Genomic DNA, 22025 nt, shown 5'->3' on the forward strand with positions numbered 1-22025 from the left:
AATGCATGATCTCAAATCAAAGTGAAAATAGGGCTATTTTTCTTAACTTTTAATTTTAAGTATTAGATACATTTTCACTTGACAGCACAGAGACTAATGGATTTTTTTTCCTAGTACTACAAGTCTATTTACAGCACTGTTGATAGGATGTTGTAGTGAGAATGCAGAAGTGAGAATGGAGAGAAAGAAGGAGAGAGGAAATGATACTGACTTGCCTTAGCCTGTGTAATGCCTAATGATCACAAGAGCAAAGACACACGCTTGCATACACACACACACGCGCGCACACCATGTGATCTCCCAACAAGCGCTATAGTCACCCTCCCACTCACTTTGGTTGTTTGATCAAAATCTCCCTCATTTTCCTTATAGAACCTTCAACAGAAACTAGAGTTTCAACAGAAACTTTCAAAAGATAATGCTTTTTGATTTGAAATCTGTGATGTGAAACTGATGCTCTTTGGACTTCAAACAAGTTGAAAAAAATGTATGTAAATGAAAATTGAAAAAGTGTTGAAATATCCATAGACATTCAAAGTTTAGGTAACACTTTATTTGAATAGTCCAATGCTGATACTCAACTAACCATGTGACAAAAAGTAGATGCTCAGCAAAGTGTCACTTGCCTATTTGGTGCATCTCCAAAAAATATGTAACCCTAATCCTAACCTAAACCTAAACACTAACCCTATTTCTAACATTAACCCCTACCCCAAGATTAACTCTAACCCAACCACTGAATATCAATAATCTGCTTTTCACACAATATTGAGTGTCACTTGAAGCTCAGTAGACTTTTTGACACATTATAGTCACTTCATAAGTTAGTGAGTATCAACATTGGACTATCCAAATGAAGTCTGACCAAAGTGTGTGAAACAGGATTTAAAGTAAATGGATTAACTTGTAATGGCCAGAAATCTTACGGAGCTGAAGAAAGAGAATGTATTATTAGGAGGTGATGTGGTTGTAATGATAGTTCTGATGCTTTTTTTTTTTGGTGAAATGGAGTTAAATTATTCAGCTTGATGATCCCTGGCAAAGCACAAGAAAAAATAATGGACATAAAAGAGTGTGAAAATACAAAGTTATACAACTTAACAATACAACAATACAACTTAACCTCACTTTCTTTCCCTTGATAATGCGATGTAAATGCAACTGTAAATGTTTAATGTGGAACAATTTGCTTATGTAAGAGGTTTGAAGATGAATGCGGATCGAAGATAAATAAATCACGATACTGGATGATATAAATCAGTAATCAAGTATAAAGTATTAATAAAGTTTGTTATTAAGTTAGAAAATGGACAAGAGTTCAAGTAGATTTGTGCAGTAACAGCAAAATATTGGTTTTAACTGTAGATTCTAATCGATAACTCATACCTCAAGCCCAAATTAATCATAGACCATTTATGACTATGGTGAAATCCATTTAGTTCTGTGAATAACAATAGATTTTCATAGCTGATTAGATTTTTAAAACATTTGTTTAAAAATTACATTTCGACTATTGCTTTTAAAATGTTTGCTTTTCTTTTAAACAAATTTGCTTTCCCCAAGTACCATCTTTCTTTTTCCTGCGTACTTCCTTCAGTAAGATGTAGGAAGCTTCCCAAGAGGGTTTATGCAAGGTCATATGTGATGTGAACTGGGGCAGGCAGTACAGTAAAGGGAGCATATGACTTATTGCTCCATCGCACTGGGCACTCCCATGCCTCGGAGTGGTTTCACAAAGCGATGTGTGAGTGGTCTTTAGTGGTTTCATGCTTGAAAGAAAAGCACATGATGCCAGATCATGAACAAGTGATTGAACTAAGAGAGAACTGAGTAGTTATGACTCAAATTAGTGTTCCTTCTGCTACGCCAGTGTATAAAAACTGACTTACATAAAATCCTCAGCCTATCAAATGTGTCTAACCTGTATGCTATTATACTTCACCCTTAACAGTTCAGGTGACAGCAGTTTAATAGTGATTATGTTTAGCTCCCTCACCTTACTTCGCTTGTATGTCCGGCAGCACACCTTTCCCATCATTCCTGTGGGCTGTGATTGGCTAAGAGGCTGAGGTGTTGCGGCCAATGGCGTGAGCCGTGGGCCGGTCCATTCTGCAGCTCTAGGGAGGTTAATGAGCAAAGCCACCGGGCTATCAGCCAAACACGAGCCGCCCAGCAGCAATGCTAAGGCTCCCACAATGAGCCTGACTGTATTACCACTGAGCTCTGTCTAATTATACACTCCCAGAGAGAGAGAGGGAGAGAGAGAGAGAGAGAGAGAGAGAGAGAGAGTCAGCATATTAGACAAGGGAAAGAATAAGTTATAAAGGTTTACTGTGTGTCAGAGAGTTACTAAGAGGGATGAGCATAGATTGGAGTTGTGAGGGTGAGATAGAAAGTGTGTGTCAGTAAGAGGGAAGGAGAGAGAGAGAGAGAGAAGGAGGGGGTTGGAGAGATCAAGCAAGCTGGGGAGAGAGAGTGCACTCGGAGGGAGAGAGAGCTTCAGAGGTGAGCGAGAGAGAGAGCAAACAGGCGTACAGAGTGTGAGAAGGAGGAGAGGCAGGAATAGAGTGAAGGGAGGGAAGGCTGAGCAATAGCGAGAGACAGAGAGATAAAGAGAGAGAGAGAGAGAGAGAGAGGAGGAAGAGGCTCGCAGTCTCAAAACTGGATATTCCTACGTGCCTGCTGCCGCCTGATCCAATGAGTAAACTCTCTGCTACTCGCTACGCAAAGGCACCCAGAGAGGTATGTGACCACACTGCTTCCTCCTCTGTGTGTGTGTGTGTGTGTGTGTGTGTGTGTGTGTGCGTGCACGTGTGAGTGTGTGTGTGTGTGTGTAGGAGAGCGGGAGCGGAGGTGCGCGTGTGTATTCAAGCCAACTTTGGATGAAGGGATAAACAATGTGCTGTATTGGCTTGTTCTGGATGCTCAGTGGGAATGGCTTTAGGAGCTACTGTGCACACGTATACCCTCCTGTTAACAGCAGTAAGCTTGAAAGTGAGCCGGGTTAATTATAGTGATGAAATATGTTTGAAATGTGTGTGTGTGTAGATGTATACATGCATGCGAGTCACTACCTGTGCGCGTAGGTGTGTGTGTGAGAGAGTATATGCATATGCATGTGCGTGGATGTGCGCACAAGAGAAAAGCACGGAGACGGAAAGAGTGTGAAAAAGAGGGAGAGTGCGACTGACAGCGGGGGAGAGAGAAGGAGAGAGGAGAGAGTGTATGAGGGAGAGAGAGAGAGAGAGGTGTAGGTTCATCACTCAGCCTGACGGCAGATCAGGACTTTCAGAATTAGAGCAGTGGGCTGAAATAGCCCTGGTCCAGAGATAGCCAGGGGCCCTGGAGGAGCCCGCTTACACTAGGAGGGACGGAAATTAGATTGGTAAGGAGGGTTGGGGTGTGTGTGTGTGTGTGTGTGTGTGTGTGTGTGTGAGGGGGATTGGGTGGGAGAGAGAGAGAGAGAGAGAGAGAGAGAGAGAGAGAGAGAATAGGGGGTACAGATGTTGAGGGCAAGTCTGGGAAAGACCATAGAGACAGCAGCCACGCACTCAGTGGGGGGATGTGGCAGGTGCACCAGGATAGGCTTATGTTCTGATTTCTGTTTCTGCCACTGCACAACATGAGAAAACACGCGATGACAGAACTTCCAATGGCAGCTCCCAGTTCGACTCGGGCTTCAGCTTCAACTGTACATTTGTCTGTTTTCTACGTCCGTCTGTTAGGAAGATGTGTGCTTGTGGTCCTATTATTGACACCACTTGACCCCTCTTTGTGCCGCTCCATTTTGTTCCTCTCCATTCTGGCTTTAACTCTACTTGATGGATTGTCTGTTTCCTACGTCCCACTGTTGGGAAGATAAAAGTGTGTTTGTGGTCCCACTATCGACTCCACTCGACCCCTCCTCGTTCCTCTCCATTGTGGATGGTCTGGATGGGGAGATGCGCCTATGTGCATGATTATGATTTCTGTATGCCTATTTCTGTTATGGCAGGAGGGTCCTTCTGCTGCAGTGATGCTGAATATAGGGATCACACCACGTTTCACAGGTTCAAACAGTTCTCAGCTATAGATGTGTTCGAAGCGAGACTTACAACATTTGTCCCTGCGGATTTCATCCAATTCATTTCAGTTTTGAGGATGATCTGATAGTTACCTTAGAGTGTAGAGGAAGTCCAATGTCACCGATATCCAAAGGATTGCTTCATTAACAGTTTATATGGAAACGCTTGCTTCAGATGCATAGTGAAAAAAAAAAAGTATGCCTAATCAGCAGGACCAGTTCCAGTTTGTAGTTTTTGGTGTCGGATTTGCCCTTGTCATTAGCATGATGAGGCAAAGTCACATGCTGCAGGGATTGTGACTGTGGGACGGTGTATCTGTGAGAGTGTGTGCCGGGGCGGGGCTCTCTGTAGTCAGCTGGCTTCGAACCCAGGCCTCCCATGCTAAATACTTGTTCTATAGCAACTCACTAAGCCAAAGCCCGGAGCTTTATTTCCAACTTGACTCCTGCTATGCAACTAAAGAGATAGTGAGCAGACTTGCCCTCATGAATGATGTAAAGATGACAAAGAGCAACTGAATGTGGGTGTGTTTCTATATCTTTAGGAAAAACCATCACAACTTGCCTCTGCAGGCTGAATGAGAAATACAGTATGTTCTCCTGTCCCCTGTCTCTTAGTGTAGTGTCAGTCTGTGGAGCAGAACAGGCCTCTTGTGGGAGAAGGTTGAGTGGCTGCTGGCCCTTTAAGAGGTCTATTTTTACAGGGGCACACTCATGCATGGAGCGAGGCACACAGAGGAGGCAGTGGCACTGGGAGACTCTATCTGCTCTGCCTCACTTCTGTGACTCCACACAACACATCCTATAGGACTGTGCCTTGTGTTTTGTGTGTTTTTTGTGAGTGAGTGAGTGAGTGAGTGAGAGAGTGAGTGAGTGAGTGAGTGATGTCAGATGCAAACCTCATATTTCCACAATGTCAACTCTTCAGTAACTAAGAAAAACAGCCTTGTTTTTAGTTTGGCGACTATGCATTTTTCGGATTACCCAATTAGTTCTGAAGGGTTTTTACAAACCCAAGAGTCATAGAACTTTATCGACCCATTGAGGAGTAATCCAAAGTTCAAACATGAAAATCACCAAAATTTTACGCGGTGTTCACCCGACAACTAGGATATCTGTGTGCATGTAAGCAACTGTTGCCCAACCCGTCTCAACTGGAATTCTCTGAAGTCTAAAAGTGATAATGAGTGGGAACTTACAATACAGACACCCTCATGCACGCCGTACATAAATGCGCCAACGTACCCACATACTTGTTTTGATATGCAGATAGCTATGAAAGAAATCTGAAAACATTCATGCCCCCTCCTTACAAACAGATAATACACTTACTTTACTTACACCCACACACTCCTCGAAAGAAACCACAAAAATGAGCACAATTTCAAACATTTTTATACGAACACACAGATCAGCGCACTTAGAGGCACACATGGTACTGTACGCCCACTAAAAAAATTACTTATACATCCTCAATATCTGGACCTAAAATAATCTTCTGCCTTATGCAATCTGCACGTTATATAATGCATGGCCTGTCATTATCACAGCGCTCCTTCACGCCCTGCCGTGCCTCTCCACCTACAGCACCGCACAGGCAGACAGACAGACAGACACCCTGCCCCTTGTGTTGACAGTCATACACTCTAGCACTCTCACCCACGTTAAGAGTGCGCTCTCTAACACCTAGCTACCAGAGTGAGAGGGAAAGAGAGAGGAAGACACAGAGTGGGTGGGGGGGAAAGTGAAAGAAAGATGGGGCAAACTTAGGGAGGGAAGAGCACATTCATACACACGCACCGCACTTGCTCGGCAGAATGAATTGCCTTTGTGTTTGTGTGTGAATGTTGGTGTATATTAGAGACTGTGTTGTATGCTTTATTGGAATTGGAATCTGGTTTCTAACTCTTTTAAACCCTTTGTGGGAGAGGCAGAGCAGCAGGTATCGGTGGCTGCTGTCTAATCCAACATAACCTTACTCATTCATTCATTTTCTCTACCCACGTATTCCTCTTCAGGGTCTCGGGGGGCTGGAGCAGAAGGCAGGGAAACACCCTTGGCAGGTCACCAGTACATCACAGGATGTGTGACAGTCACCTACACTCACATACATACCTACAGGCAATTTTAGAGTCTTCAATCCAGACTTGCAAGTCTTTGGACTGTGGGAAGAAACCTAGATGAACATGTAAATTCCACACGAGGCAACCATGTGAGGTAACAGTGCAAACCACTGAGCCACCCTAACATAACCATGTACTTCACTCAATTCAAAACATAAAGTGCAAGTCACAACGATACAGCCTTATTTTTCTGTACCTTCCTTACAGATTGAATATGAGAACCTTTTTCATGGCAAAAGACCAGTGGTGAAAGAAGTACTGAGATCTTTTACTTAAGTAAAAGTGCCAATACAACAATGTAAAGATACTCCATTACAAGTAAAAGTCCTACATTAAAAATTTGACTTAAGTAAAAGTACATAAGTATTGGCAGCAAAATGTACTTAGAGTATCAAAGTAAACGTACTCATTATGCAAACTGTCCCCATTTAGAGAGTTATATTTTTCATAAATTATTGGAATATTAATACTGATTTATTGACATACATGTACATGTAAGCAGCATTTTAAAGCTGTCAACGTGAAGTAGGGCTGGATGATAATTCAATATTATCGTTTATTGTCTTTCAGTGGAATCATATTGTGATGATATGAAGATATTTTGATACCGTGACACACATTTCTGCTGTCTAAATTGATGATGACAAGCAAATTTTACTTAAAAACTCTCATAAAATGAGATAGGAATATTATTTGAAAATTTCAGTTTTGTTTGACACCACACCTAACATTACCATTTGGTTCAATGAGATGAACATTCATTTGATTATTTAACGTGATTTTGCATACATGAACCATATCATGATATATATTGATATCGACAAAAAAACCTTATGATTATCATGATATTGATTTCAACCATATCGCCCAGCCCTAACGTGAAGCTAATCTTAACAATTTAGCTATACTTTTGGGTAGTCTAATCTATAACAATGCTATTTTATAGTTATTTTATAAAGATGATCAAATGTTTTAAATATAAAATATTGATCTGAAAAGTAACTAGTAACTATAGCTGTGAAATAAATGTAATGGAGTAAAAAGTACAATATTTCCCTCTAAAATGTAGTGGAGTATAAGTACAAAGTAGCATAAAATGGAAATACTCAAGTAAAGTACAAGTACCTCAAAAGTGTACTTAAGTACAGTACTTGAGTAAATGTACTTAGTTACTTTCCACCACTGCAAAAGACATATACAGTTCTTGGATTTTGAAGAAAATCCACATTTTGAACTAATGGAAGTGAAAGTGAATTGACGGCAACCCTCATACAATACATGCATACCTGCCAACACAGCTCCCCAAGGATATACGGGTCCACATCCAGGATCAACTTGCCTTACTGCAAACCTTATAGGAGGGGATCAATAGCTAAGTGGGCAGATATTACACAAATTTCTCTGAAGATGTATTGTATGCTGATCAGGAATCAGTTTTGCCTCCGAGGCATTTTTGAGTGAGTGAAGGGGACCTGGCCAGTGTTCCCAGATCAGCAGTCTGACTCTTGGAAGGGTATGGGAATTGGCTTGGGACCACAGCTGAGGAGCCAGCAGTGTGATGAGTAATCCCAAACACAGGCAGGTGTTTACAGACAGTTGACATCATGCCAGACTACTTTAAGGTGGCAGACACACCTGTCGGTGGGGTGTCCCTTGAGAGACGGGTGCAGGAAGTGGTGTCACTTAGTGTGTATTGACCTTCAAATGCGCTTATGTGGTGAGCGAAGGTGTGTGTGTACATGTGTGTGTGTGTGTGTGTACGCAAACATGAAACTTTGTATGCAAACAGTACCAATCTGTCAGTTTGATGAGTTTTTCCTCCACTCTTTGTTTTCCGTATGGATTCTGTTTCTTTGGCCTAGACTCACTAACCCCTGTGTATGATCGAGCAGTATGTTCTCCTCCTCCTCCACACCACATCTACAACGGGGGTCAATGACCTCTCAACTCAGCCACCCACCACTTACACCCACACCTTCTCAGCCAGGCCTGCCTGCCTGCTGGAGCCCATACAAGTCGATCTGCTCACAGACCCACAGACAGGCCCACCGTGCACAAACACAACACACTGCACAGTATCGGTTTTGGTATCGCTGTACAGAAAGTGTAACATCTGAGACATCCTGTAGCCTATACCATCGATAGCATCCTCAAAGGATGTCCTTAAGCTGGATGTTTATCACCCTAATACCCTATTACCCCCCTATAGTCAGATTTTAATATTACCATATTAAATTCAAATCCTGATTCAACTCTGGGTTACGAGAATGCCCTTCCTTTTTTATTGAAATTAATTTATCTCGCTTTCCTATTCACCCAAACTATTTTCTTCACTATCGTGAGCAAAATTGAAATTACTCACTTAAACATCTTTCTCTAATTTAATTTATTTTTTTTGTAATTATTGGCAGAAGCCTGTGTCAGATCCTGTTATCTAACGGTTGAGTGGTTTAGGTTGTCACTCAAGTGGAATTGGGACTCTCCCTATTTCCACTTTGAGAATAATGCAATAAGCCCACTCAATCCTATTTCAATATAATTTGCAGCACCCTCTTTTAGGCTGCACCGAAGAGCATAAGTGATGAATAGAGTGAATGGCTGCGACGATGTGTGGCTGGGCAGCAGATTTGGTCTCAGGTGTGGGAGGGTTTAAAGAGCAATATCAATAATGGCAGTCTGTAGCAATGTTGCCTTGAAGACCAGCAGTGATAAAGGTTCTCTAGACAGTATCTCTGAAGACAGTCTAGACAGTCTCTCCGAGGATGAATGGCACTGCAGCTACCAATGGGTGACCTGACTGTGCTCTCTCCATGGAGATGCCGCTTCTCTGTTTGCTTACAGCATGCTGACATTTTGCTGCTAAACCAGAGAAACGACAAAAACCTAGTCTGACTGGCAGTCGCCAGGGGATAAAGCCAAAAGCAACAAATCTTTGAGACGAAAAGTAATCTTCCTCTCTCTCTCCACCTCTCTGTCGCTCTGACACACACTCTTTCACTCTCTCTCTCTCTCTCTTTGTCTCTGTTTCTCCCCCCTCTCAGTCTCTCTCTCTGTTTCTCTTTCCCCTCTCCTCTATCTCTCCCTCCACCCTCCACCCCCTCGTAAGCTACTGATCTCATAGCGTGTGAGTACTACTCGCATCAAGGGCTCTGAGTTGGGCTAATCTGGTCTGATAGGCAGTGATCACAAACTAGTGAGAGGGACTGCGAGCTGTGAGCGTCACTAGGCTGGAGGTGCCAGTGAAGCCAAGCATAGCAAACAGGAAAAAGCTGAGAATTACTTGAGATCAAACAATCTGATGTTCCAGTGAGCTGCAAGAATACAAAGACACAGGCATGATTATTCATTCAATGTGTCAACAATATGTGTCATCATCACTATAAATGCACAAGAATTTGGTGACACTGTCACCTCACCCGTGGTGGATGTTTGTTTCATGTTTTTGTCTTTGCATATGATGCATACAAACTGAAACCAGAGCCAGCTCTTGTGGTTTAACATATAGTTGGTGCAGACGCCGCATAGGAGGCATTATCAGACTGGGACAGGGGAGATTCGCAAAAATGAAACTCCTATCAGAAGACACTTAAATGTCAATGAATGACAACAACACACAACACCCGCCTCCCAAAATGTCAGCTGCAAGGTTTGCAGAATACCTCGAATTGTTCCACTGGTTCCCCCGCTGACCTGTGCGTGTTTTGCACGCTTGTGTGTGTGTGTGTGTGTTCTGTTTGTGTACACAGAGAGAGAAAGACAAAAAGTGCTGCAGTACTCTTTGTTAGCCGTGGTCAGAGGAAGAGGAGGAGGAGGAGGCGGAGGAATTCTTGCTTCTGCTGAGTGGCTGACCTGGATGTAATTAGTCAAGTCATATTTTTAACTGATATTGCGTAAAAGCCAGCTTAAGGAGCCATAGCTGCCCTATTTATACCCTAGGGGCTAACGGCCTGTACCACTACACAGGGGGATTTCCTCCCAGAACTATACTAAGCTCGCCTTAGGCCGTACCAGTAAGGATTCACAGGGATTAACCCAGCAATACATTACAGCCGTTACCCTCCAGCCTGTATCACTCACACTGCTCCACTCTCTTCCTCTCCTCCTCCTCTTCACTTGTTAAGTGTACTACACTTACCACTCCGGTTTCTAGAAGATGGTATGTTCTATCTATTTCGCTGGACTTACGACACACACACTCTTGATCCTGCTCGTAATCCATCAGACACAATAGATATTTTCATCAATTTGTGCCACAGGACAGACATAAAGACTGTCAGGAGTGTACATATTTGCGCAGAAGTCCCTGCCTGATTCTATACATGTGTGTTTATGTTCTGTATACATGCAAGTAGACTCTGTGTGTGTGTGTGTCGGTGTATGTGTATGTGAGCATAGGTGTTAATAGTAACTCCTGAGCCATAAGCCCAGCCTCATTGCGGGCAGGGCTGCTGGCTCATCCCGTTTAAGAATGGGTCAGGGCCCTGAAGGCCAACCTGGCCCCTTGCCCAATAAGCTATCGCCCATATCACCCTGTCCTTATATCGGCTTAGCCCGGCTCCCTGTGGAGTAAGCCACCACACAGGGCAAGTAGTACTCTCCTCCCTCCCTCCCTCCCTCCCTCCATCACTCCAGCTCTCCTTCAAAAACTTGTGCCAAAGTTTGCTCACTCTCTTCTAATACACACAATTTGCCATAAGCCACCTAAGGGAGCATCATATTCTATCTACCTATCTCTCTTACACACATGTACGCACGCATACAGCACTTTCTCCCTCTAAATCAATCCTTTCCCTATCAAACATTTCTCAGCATGTCCTCTACCCACCTCCCCTCCCCTCCCCTCCACCTTCTCCTCTCCTCTACTCTCCTCTACTCTCCTCTATGGTCAGATCTGTTACATTCAGCAACAAATTTCTGCTGCATCAGACGTCCATCATAGATCCCCCACTCAGCCTGAAACGTGATCAGACACCCGATACCGGCTACGCATGAGGAAGAAAAAAAAAAAAAAAAAAAAAAAAAAACCAACACAAAACAGCGTTCTCATTAAAAAGGACAAGTCAGCCAAGAGAGAGAGAGAATGTGGTTCATGTTCAGGGGAAGGATGAGACAGAGAGCGACTGGAAGTAAAATGTAAGATCTCACCTATAGAAGTCTTTGACCCCTGTTGCTACTTTATTCTTCCACTGCTGTGATCTGTTGGGTGTAGTTTGACTCATCTGACCTTTCTTGTCTAGGCGTGACCCTCTGTGTGCTTGTGTGTGTGTGTGTGTGTGTGTGTGTGCGTGTGTGTCATTGTGATGGATGCCTTAAGCAGCACAGCCAGTGATAGACAGATAGATAGACAGATGGACAGAGAGAAAGAGAGAGAGAGTGTATACGCCGAATGTCTCTGTGGTGCCATAAGTGACTGACAGCACAGTATGACTCCACCGTGTTTGTTCGTGTTTATGTGTTTGTTTGTGTGTGTGTGTATATGTGTGTGTGTGTGTGTTCAACTTACTGCTGAATATCAAAAGTGAGCATGCATAAGTAGAACGCAGCAGTCATTTCTATATCTCTATATTGTAGTAAACACGCTTTGATGAGCCGAGTACTTGTTCTCTTTCTTTCCCTTTCAGTATGACTGGACCCGTGTGTCTAAATTTACACCAAACACTGGTGTGTGTCAGTATTTTTGTAGAGTTATACTTAATTCAGAGGGGAAACATTTTGTTTTTTTCAAACAGTGTATTTGAACTACATTACTGGTTACATGGCAGAGGAGTCTATGATGTTTAAAGGAAAATAATGCTTTAATTTGCTTCACTTCACTTTAATTCACTTTGATTTACTTTTTTATATTTTAATATACACATAATGTACATTTTTTCACTAACTAGCTGACCTTAAGTTTTAATGGTGTGAGTGAAAAATGTATTATTATGTATTACTACTAGGCATTACTTAGGTAGGAACCTTACCTTTATGTAGGAAGGTTATCTACATAATCATGGGTTAGACAATTTAATTTAAATTGCTAAATTAACTCTGACACCTTATCAGTAATGAGTTGTTTTCTATAATATATGCATCCAAACATGTTAATATAGTTGACTGTAATTTTATATGCTGCCAACTGTGCAATTAGTTTTCAAATTAGAAATTATAAGCTTTTTCTTTAAGTCTTCAAAAATCTAATAACAGTGAAATAAACAATTTCCTCTTAGTAATAAAATAGGCATAAATCAGGAAGAAACCAGCTGTACTTGGCCTGACTAAGCTGTGTTTTATTTCATATAAATTAATGCAATTATGAAGAGATGGATTCTCTTTAATTTGATTTCACCTTTGTGATTGTTTTCTAATTTATTTATAGCCTAAGAAACCATTTGCTTTTTTTTGTTGCAATCCTTTGCCAAAATGTCACATTTTGCCAAAATGTCACATTTTCATAGCAGTTTGAAAATATTACATTTTCATAGCAGTTTGACACAAACTACAGATTGCTTATTTCAAGAGTTGTTGTCATGTTTGTACATTTGTAAATGCAAAAGTGAATATTGGTTGAACTCCCATGTGACAGTACTATCCAAAAAAAATCAGTTTTTGTTTAATCTCATAGCACTTGTGCCCTAAAATATTTAGTTCTAGTCTCCATTAATTGCGATACTTTTAACCAGCCTACACAAAAACAACAAATGCCAGAGCAGAAAGCGCTTAGGCCAACCCACACAACCTCAGTGAATATCATCAGTGAACACCATTCATAGCACTTTGAAAAATAAAAGCAATGTTCTCCTAAATGCCAAAGGCAACTTTCTTGACAATTGCCCCATCATTGTGATAGTGGTTGAACGTGGCCTTCAAGCTGATGTGTCTGCACACGCTCACCAGTCTGATTAGCTTTCCATTGAGATTGCACAGCTAATTGACTGCATTTTGCTCTGTGTCTGGGAGTCTGGATGCATTGGTCTTCCAATATGAAAAAGCATAAATATTGCTTTTACAATTAAACACCACTAATGATGTGATTTCCCCATGGCAATTGTAAGTTTCCAGTAAATCCAACCCCAAGTGTGCCCCTAAATACGTTCTTGCTCCTGCTCTACACTTTTAGGGTGATAATTAACATAAGCCTGTTTGAAGCTAGGTTTGGCCCTGTTTCTTGGAGGAGGAGGAGGGGGTGTTCATTTGCATAGTGTTATATTTTCAACCTTGGGCTTGTTTAGTATTTTGTAAATGGTTTCTGCACTTGACAGGTTTCTGATTTCTCGCTGTGAATGAGCCACACTGCTTTCACCATTCAGCCCTAATAAGGTCCGGCCATACCAACACACTTCACTTGCACTGACTGAATCACTGAAGCAGATCATTCAGAGCTCTCCTGCAGTGCTACTGTTAGCGAATGAGTCTCTGTGTGTCTGTGTCAGTGTGTGTGCATGTGAAGTCAAGTCAAATTTCTTCATAAAAGCACACTTAACAGGCAGGTTTGTCGGTGCTGTGTCAACGAAGGACACAACTTCATAAACAAGAAAGAACAAGTACAGTATGTGTGTGTGCATGTGCGCGTGTGTGTGTGTGCGAGTGTGTGTGTGATGGATGTGAGGTTTAGTTTTGAGTCAGAGGCAGCAGCAGCAGAAGCCTAAGTCTGAGAGTGTGTGTAGGATGAGCCTCCTACCACGTCCCTCCCTGTCTCTCATCAACTGTCTCTCTGCCTCCCCTCTGTCCTTCCCTCTCTTTTATCTGCCTTCATGCCTTTTGAAAATATAGTGTTCAACTGTGAGAGCACAAGTGTGTGTGAGTGCCTTTAATGTTAAATGTGTTTTAATGTTAAATTTAATTGGTGGAACTAAAGTGCAGTATAACAGCATACAGTATAATGGCAGCATAAAATCTGTCCAACATATAATCTGTGTGTTACATCCGTGACTGTTTGTGTGTATGTGTGTGTGTGTGTGTGTGTGTGTGTGTGTGTGTGTGTATGCATGCATGTTTGTATCCCTCACAGTGAGTAAAGCGAGTGGGCGGCAGCAGCAACTGGTCTGCCTGTGTGGCTCTGCATAGCAGACATGTTTCTCACTGCTAGATATTACTCATTTCCTTAGCCCTTTACACACACACACACACACACACACACCAGCACACACACACAGACACAGAGACGGATGGCAGGCTCTCAGTGCTTTCCCTCAGTTTGGTGGGCTTGCTAGTGTGATTTCATACGTACAGAGATCAGAGGCAGTGTGTGGCTGGAGGCTGCTGATATCTGCGGGTGTTGTAGCTGGCGGTGGTGCAGCACAGTGAGGAGCTGGGGAGTGGGTTGACCCGCTGGGAGGACTGGAATATGAATGGCTGCCAACACTGGGACGTCTGCTCAGCCCGCGCTAAGGTCAGTCTCACTGGACATCACATCACACCACAACACTAGCAGCTCCCATCTACCTGTGTGCCTGCTCCCACCTCCTCCTCTGGAGCAGGAGCCCCTGATAAATGCTGATTGACTGCTTCATCCCTTTTTATTGTAACTAGTGCTAACGGATTATAAATTGCTTTGGATGACTTATTCATTGAGATTGACAGGAATGTAGGCAAAACTAACCTATTTTATAGTTTTACTGTTGTTTGCAGTCATGAGTATAGAGATATATTTGGCAAGTTCTCATGAGAGATGTATCTGAAGAAAAGGCGGGATGAGGCAGAGTGGCGCCGATAGATTTGCCAGATTTGTCAGTTACATGAAAGCTGGTTGAAGAATGTATGCATTTTATGTTCTGTAATAAATAATAAACTTGCAATTTTAGTGAATTATGTTATCGGTTATAACAAAAAATGAAAGTCTGGTCCTTTTTTGTATAAATTGTTGATATACATGCTGAGCAAATGAGTAGCCTTGAAGATGATTTCATTGGAGGGAACATGCAGCATTATTAATATGCTTGAGAGCCATCTGTTTGATATAGTTAAATGTTACGACCACACCAGCTCCAGCTAAACTCCAGCTCTGTATGCATGGCTGCTCTGTGTAGGAGTATTCTGTTAGAAGACATTTCTCTGAGAACTCCTCCACATGCACAATTGTGTTCTTTGTTTTGTTGTACTTTTCTTGGCAAGTTTATATTGGGTCTATTTGGCCCACCTTGTTCCACAACGGCGGCTTTCAAAATGAGAACTGTGTAAGAGGCATTTGGGGACAAAAACTGGAACCAGTTTTGTTTTATATATTAAACTAAAGTGCTTGACAAGTTCTAGTGCATGAAAAGCACACTGCTGAATTCACAGCAACAAAACGTAAATTCATAACTTTTAAATCTACCATACAAACTTGCAAATATTTTTTTTTCCATTTTGCACATATTGTTATCACTTTTTTTTTTTATTGTTTTTAACTGTTGGGCGTGTTTAATAATCGAACCCCCTCACTGTGGAAAGAACAAGACTTTCCACTTTCTATTTCCGTTCTGTCAATAATTCCTTGTTATGTGGCAATGTAATGATGCCATGTTATTGTTCGTTCATTGTTCATATTAACTGCTTGTTATGTCTGTTAGATTGAGAAAGTCATCATGATCAATTAGATGAAAAATCTGATTATTATATAAGGGCTGTTGCCATACAAGTGGCATCGAAGGCATTGGATGTGTATACAGTATAATATACAGACATATGACTGCATTATGATATAGCTACGTGGTTAAATAAAGTTTCACGTTTCATCTTAAATTTGACACAATATTCTGACCACAAATGCATTTAGTGGTATTTTCTAATATTGAACACTTAAACTGCATATTGTCACTGTCAGGTCAAAACCCTGAATGTCCAAAATGTCAACTTTTCAGGAACTACCAAAAGCAGCCTTTTTTTTTTTTTTAGCTTGCTGACAATGCATTTTTGAGTGTATACAGTGGGTTTTGGAAAGCCCAAGAGGTCTAGGATTTTTCTTAGCCCACAGAGAACCATGTAATCCTTCAACTGAAGTGAAAACATGAATATCACCTAAATTGGAGTTACAAGGTTTTCACATGACAACAGTGACACAATAAACTAGCCTCCTGATTTCAAAGGTTATTAGTTTTTAATAACAGTGAAACTCATCACCACAGGGATTCGATATAAACAAGTCCCACACTTTGAACTCCACCATGCCCCTCCTGTCAGCGTCTGAGACAATGAATCTTCCTCGCCCAGATTTGAGGGACAACAACACCACCACCCCCCTCCCCTCCCCTCCGGTCTCCACTCAGATGCTGGAACAGCTTGCTCCACTCCAACACTTATTCTTTTTTTGGACCAAGTGACTTGACGAGCAACAGTTTACCCGCCTCTCCGTGTAGTATCCCCATCTAACCTCTCCAACCGACTGGATGTGTGTGGACACAGTTGCCATGGTGACAGTGTGGCGGTTAGCAAGACGGCGGAGAGTTGGTAGCATTCAGGCTGTTCAGACAGACTTGCGGGTGAGTGCGGGGCTGAGTGGCAGCATGGCGGTGTGGCGGTGGCGGCGGCGGCGATGGTGGTGGTGGTGATGGAGGGAACAGCTGGGCTGGCGGCGTGGCAGCCATCACTTCAAAGGAGCTCATTTAGAGCGTTTGGAGAAGAATTAGTAGAGCTCCCCCGCACTTCGCGCTGAATGAAACAAGGCTGCAAAGCTCTGACACATTCGTCGACTCACACACAAACACACACGCACACAAAGACCTAAACAGATAAACACATTCACACACTCTCAAAAACAAAAAAACAAAAAACAAAATCACTCATGCACATAGACAAACACGGCTTACATGCGTGCACACACTCACACAGGAGCACACAAGCACTCAACACGCACCCCACACCCCTGCTGTGACAAATAATTAAGATGCAAAGACACATACTCATACTGTACACACAACAACTGGTGGCAATATCAACAGTATTTCTGTCAGCTTTTGGGTGGGTGGTGACCAGCTTTGCCTATCACTGGGGGAGTAAGAGGGAGTTGCAGCCGCCTGAGGGAGTATTTGTGTGTCTGTTGCTGTCCGTATGTGTGTCTGAGAGAGAGAGATGGAGAGAGATGGAGAGAGAGAGAGGAGAGGAAGAGTGCTAGTAGTAAGCTTATATAGGACAGAAAGAACACCCGGGGGTGTCGTGGGGGTGGTTCATGAAAGTGGTACAAAAACGTATCTACATATTCCAATCATCCCCTGAGAGTCAGAGATGAAAAGTCTCCCGCTGTGAGTGCTGCGTGTGTGTTTTTACATCTATACTGCACTGCCTCTGAACTTCACTGGCTGCACAATATATTTTTAGAACACTTGTGGGAGTCATGTGTTTGAATGAGACTAGTAAGTTGGGTAGTTTCAGTCCCACCGCAGCGCACATTGATAATGACTAATTAGCTACAACTATCAGAAACCCAAGAGTTTCTAACCTTTCCTGGACTGAAGCAGTTTGGATGAGGGCGTCATTGGCTGATTTCTCTCCATCTGTCTGATGTAGCTGAGTGTTTGTTTGCATGTATCTGACCAGACTGACAGCTAAGTCTTGACTACAACTGATGCCAGGACCTGACAGACTGTCCATTTTCTAGGTTCACACTTCATTTAATCTCTCTTGCTTCTGTCTCTCCACACCCTGCTGTCCATCCTTCCTTTTCTCCCTATTTCTCTCTCCTTGTCCATTTCTCTTTTCTGCTTCTATCCTCCTTTTTCCTCTCCTCTCTCTAGGTGAGCGGTGCTTCAGTGCTAAAGGGTCAGCAGTGATCTGACAGTGATGCTGTGTAGAGGCCCTCCCCTCTCTCTGCGCCCCTCGTTCTCCCGTGAGGCCCATGTGACCTAGCCTACACCCACACACAGGGGGCCCCCACTGCCGCTGGAGCCCACCCATGAATCCCAGCCCCGACCGCGGCAAAGAGTGCCTCCCTCCCAAGAAGAGGGAGTCTCGGCAAGGATCGGCAGAACAGCACGCCCCTCTGGACGAGTTTAAACCCCCTGTGCCCCTCCGGGGTCGGTCCAGCACAGGGAGAGGGGAGGGAGGCAGGGAGGCCAGTGACAGCGACAGGGCTCTGATTAACCCAAACCCCCATCTCCTACCTTCTCCTCCGCCCCTCCCTGCCCCTGGCCTCCCTGTGCCACTACCATGGCAGCTGGCCTACTCTCCCTCTGTCTCTCTTCCCCTTTTCCCAGGGCAGGTAGGGGAGAGGAGGGGCACAGGATCTCCCTCCTGGAGAGAAGATCCTCTCTCCTCAACCCTCCCCCACCACTCCAGGTGGCTCCGAGGAGAGGGCCCCCTCATCTTGCCCCCCTCCCCATCTTCCTCCTCCTCTCCCTCCTTTAAGACTCCCTTCCCAGCCGATTCCAGAGAGATGTGGTCCTATTTCAATAGCAGCCGGCGGGACTACAGCTCCTCTCCCCTGTTCTCCCCATCGCCCTTGTTTAGCCACCCCCCTCTCTATCCTGACCCCAGCGTAGTTGAAGCCAGACACAGATACCTGGGGAAGAGGCCCAATGGCCTGGATGGGCCAGGCAGCAGGACTGCCCCAACCTCCAGGCCCCCCCTCACAGGCGAATATGGGAACGACAGCAGCAGAAACAGACTGGACGTCAGTCCCCACGGCTCCCATACCAATGGTGGGCGGAGACAGCAGGAGGATCTGACAGGCCGTATCCAGTCCGGAGGGGCAATTTTTTCAGACTTTCAAGCTCAGGAGGGTCCTGAGACACATTCCTCACTGCAGGACAGGGACACCCATGGGATAGTTAAGACCAGCTCCAATTTACTCTCTACCAGTCCCCATCGTCTCGGACCAGACCCCAGGGCAGGGAGAGGGGGACTGTTGGACCCCCAGGGGGCCCAACCAGCCGAGGCCCAGATCTACTACTCCCTAGGATCTGTGTTCCACCACAGCCAACAGGCCCAGGCCTACCCACTCTACAGCTCCTCAGGAACACCTCTGTACAGCCTGCACAGGGAGCCAGGGCCCAGGCAACACAGTGTGAGGAACTCACCACAGTCGCCCCTGGGCCTGCCTAACAGCCATGACAGGTCACAACGAGACCGGGAGAGAGACCGGGACAGAGACCGGGAGAGAGACCAAGAAAGAGACCGAGAGAGAGACCGAGAAAAAGTCCTAGAAAGAGACAGAGAACGGAGTAAAGACAGAGACAAAGAGAAGGACCGAGAACACGACAAAGACCGGGAAAGAGACAGTGAACGCGAGAGACGACGGGACAGAGACAGAGGGAGAGAGTTCTCTCCTGGACAGTATTCCCATCCTCACACCTCGCCCCCGGCCCTTCACCAATCTCCCCCTGCGCTCCTACCTCACTTCACCAAGGGTTCTCTGATCGAGTTGGCCAGTGGGCGGCTGAAGCGGGTGGAGGAGCTGCGGACCGAGGACTTCCTGAGGAGTGCGGACACCTCCCCGGAGTTCCACCTCAGCACCTGCACCGTGCTGCTCATTGCTCCCAGCAACGCACAAGGCTTCAGCCACCTGCAGGTCCACCTCACAGACCGCAACACTCAGGTCAGCTTTCTCATTTACTATAATTACCAACATTACGCTGCTGTCGTGTGAAAAACTCGTTACCCCAATTATGGTGATTTTCATGTTTTGACTTAAAATTGAAAGATTCTATGGTCACCTATGGGTTGAGTAAATTCCACAACCCCTTGGCCTTATAGAACCCTTTAAAAACCCATTGAATAAAATCAAAAATACATGGTGTTCAATCTGAAATCAAGGTTGCTTCTCTTAATTCTTGAAAAGTTAATGGGAGATACAAGGGTTTTACCCAACAATGACGATTACAGTAATAGGTATCTTTAGTGTGTGATTACAAATCATATAATGAATAACTACATGGCAAGATGAATGCAGTGTGAATACAGAACAGTCTTTCAGTTTTGGCTGTAGATGCCCCTGTTCATAGTTCTTCTCAGGTGCTTGTGTGAGCAGGAATAATCTAAACAGTGATGAAAGCACTCTACCGCACACTCAAAGTTGAAATGATTAGTGTAACTAATCATTTCAATCTGACTGCTGATCTGACTGACAATCTGACTGTTGAGATAATGAAGTTAAAGTGTGACCTCATCGTCAAGTGTATAACGTTGTTGTTTTGCCTAGGAGTTACTGAAGGTCTTGGTGGAGTATCCGTTCTTTGTGCGGGACCGAGGCTGGTCTTCTTGCTGTCCCCAGAGAACCACACAGCTGTACGGCCTGCCCTGTCGCCAGCTTGCAGAGGGGGATGTCTGCCTGGCTCTCACCCCCACACCCGCCCCAACCCACCGGACACACACGCGTACCGGCTCCAGGGCCCATCGCACGCACTTCCCCTCCAGGGCCGGAGGAGAGTCCCGCAACTCCCACAGGGAGGAGATGCCACCTCCGCCCCCTCCTCCCCCTCTTCCTCACCACCCGCCTCCCGCCGCTCTGGCCCCGCCCCCTGCTCCGGCTGCAGATCCTCCCACTCAGGAGCAGCCGCGCCCTCGCAAAAGGCGTTGGTCTGCCCCAGACACCCTGCCCCCGACCGGAACTGACGAAAGCCTCTCGGATTTACCTCATGGCTCCAAGCAAATGAAGTGGCAGTAGAAACTCGCACATGCAAACATATACACACATACCTACACACACACGCAAGCACATACACACCCTCCTTGTCTCTGTTGCACCCACCAAGACATACAATGGAGAGACCTCAAGGCAGGGTTGCAGGGAAGGAATAAAAAAATAGAAAACACAATTACGGGTGTCCACACTGCTGCCCAAAGTATGAACCCAGTCCACTCTAGTCTAGCCCAGATGAGCCCTCCTTGCACCCCTCTCTACTCTCTGCTCCTTTCCTTTCCTTTCCTTTTCCTTTTCCTTTCTCTTCCCTCCTCGTCCTTTTCTTTCCTTCCCTCCACTTTACTCAGCACAACCCTGAAAGGAGCAGCAGCTGAAGGACCTTTGGATGGCTCCTTAGAGACACATTGAGACATTTAGTGAGACAATCAAGCACTTGTCTGTGTTCACTCTGTTTTTGTAATGGTTGTCCCACACGCCTACTTACTGACAGTGTTTTCTGCAGGGTATCGATTTTCAATCAGTGTTATGAAAGTAAACGCTATTGAAGAAGTGCAGATATATATATGAATAAAATATATATTACATTACAGATGTTATATACAGTAAATATGCTAAACAGATTTAATGCAAACTCTCTGTCAATTTCGCAACGCATTTTCGTTTTTTATTTTCTTGCTTCTGAGCCGATGTCTACGTGTCGGTCTGGGCAGGCAAAGTGAATGTATGAGCAACTCTTCGCCTTTTTTATTCTCTTCACTGGGAGTCATGTCAAACATTTGTTCGTCAAGGCATTACCCTCCAATATGTTCTTAACATCTCTGAGAAAGGAAGAACACTAATGAAAACTGCGTAACAGACAATCCCACCCACACAGACAGGTCTGTGCCACATCGCCTCGACACTCATGGTGTTTTTCCATTAAAAACTGAATGACAGAAAGAGTAAAAAGTGCAGTATGGCTGAGGAGTAATGGTGCTAATAACACGTTGGAACATGATGCTTTGTGAATACTCTTGACCCCTGTGTACTGTACGCTTCTGTTCCCATTTCATTTTTTATGTACTGTATATGTTTGAAGGCAGGGAAAATGATGAAAGTATTTTAAACTCAGATACGGGTATCTCCTCTGATTCAGCACACTCTCTCACTTTAGTTTTTGTGTTTGTTTTTTTGAATTTTCAAAAAGAAAACCTTACCTGTTGATTTTTCTTTGTAAATGTTATAGCTATAAAAATGTATATTTTTAAAATTGTGAATCTGTTATATGATGTTCGCTAGAAATAAAGGAAAAAAGCTTTATAGATTT

At 44.1% G+C, this 22025-nt stretch overlaps 1 protein-coding gene across 2 annotated transcripts; it reads left to right on the forward strand.

Moving 5' to 3' along the window:
• The first annotated feature begins 2603 nt into the window (after window positions 1-2603).
• LOC139665908 (genetic suppressor element 1) lies at window positions 2604-22000 on the forward strand. 2 transcript variants are annotated; one of them, XM_071544950.1, is made up of 3 exons: window positions 2604-2742; window positions 17877-19675; window positions 20279-22000. In XM_071544950.1, exons 2-3 carry the CDS (start codon window positions 18035-18037, stop codon window positions 20741-20743), a joined length of 2106 nt encoding a protein of 701 aa, XP_071401051.1. In that variant the 5' UTR covers window positions 2604-2742; window positions 17877-18034; the 3' UTR covers window positions 20744-22000. The 2 variants fall into 2 exon arrangements, with proteins under 2 accessions (XP_071401051.1, XP_071401052.1); XM_071544951.1 differs by lacking the exon at window positions 2604-2742 and adding an exon at window positions 14430-14557.
• The last annotated feature ends 25 nt before the right edge of the window (window positions 22001-22025 follow it).

The sequence above is a fragment of the Centroberyx affinis genome, unplaced genomic scaffold, assembly GCF_046629955.1.
Source record: "Centroberyx affinis isolate AG114_WGS23_722 - 3 ecotype Tasmania unplaced genomic scaffold, CSIRO-AGI_Caff_v1 ptg004734l_1, whole genome shotgun sequence".
In the NCBI taxonomy this organism is placed as follows: domain Eukaryota; kingdom Metazoa; phylum Chordata; class Actinopteri; order Beryciformes; family Berycidae; genus Centroberyx; species Centroberyx affinis.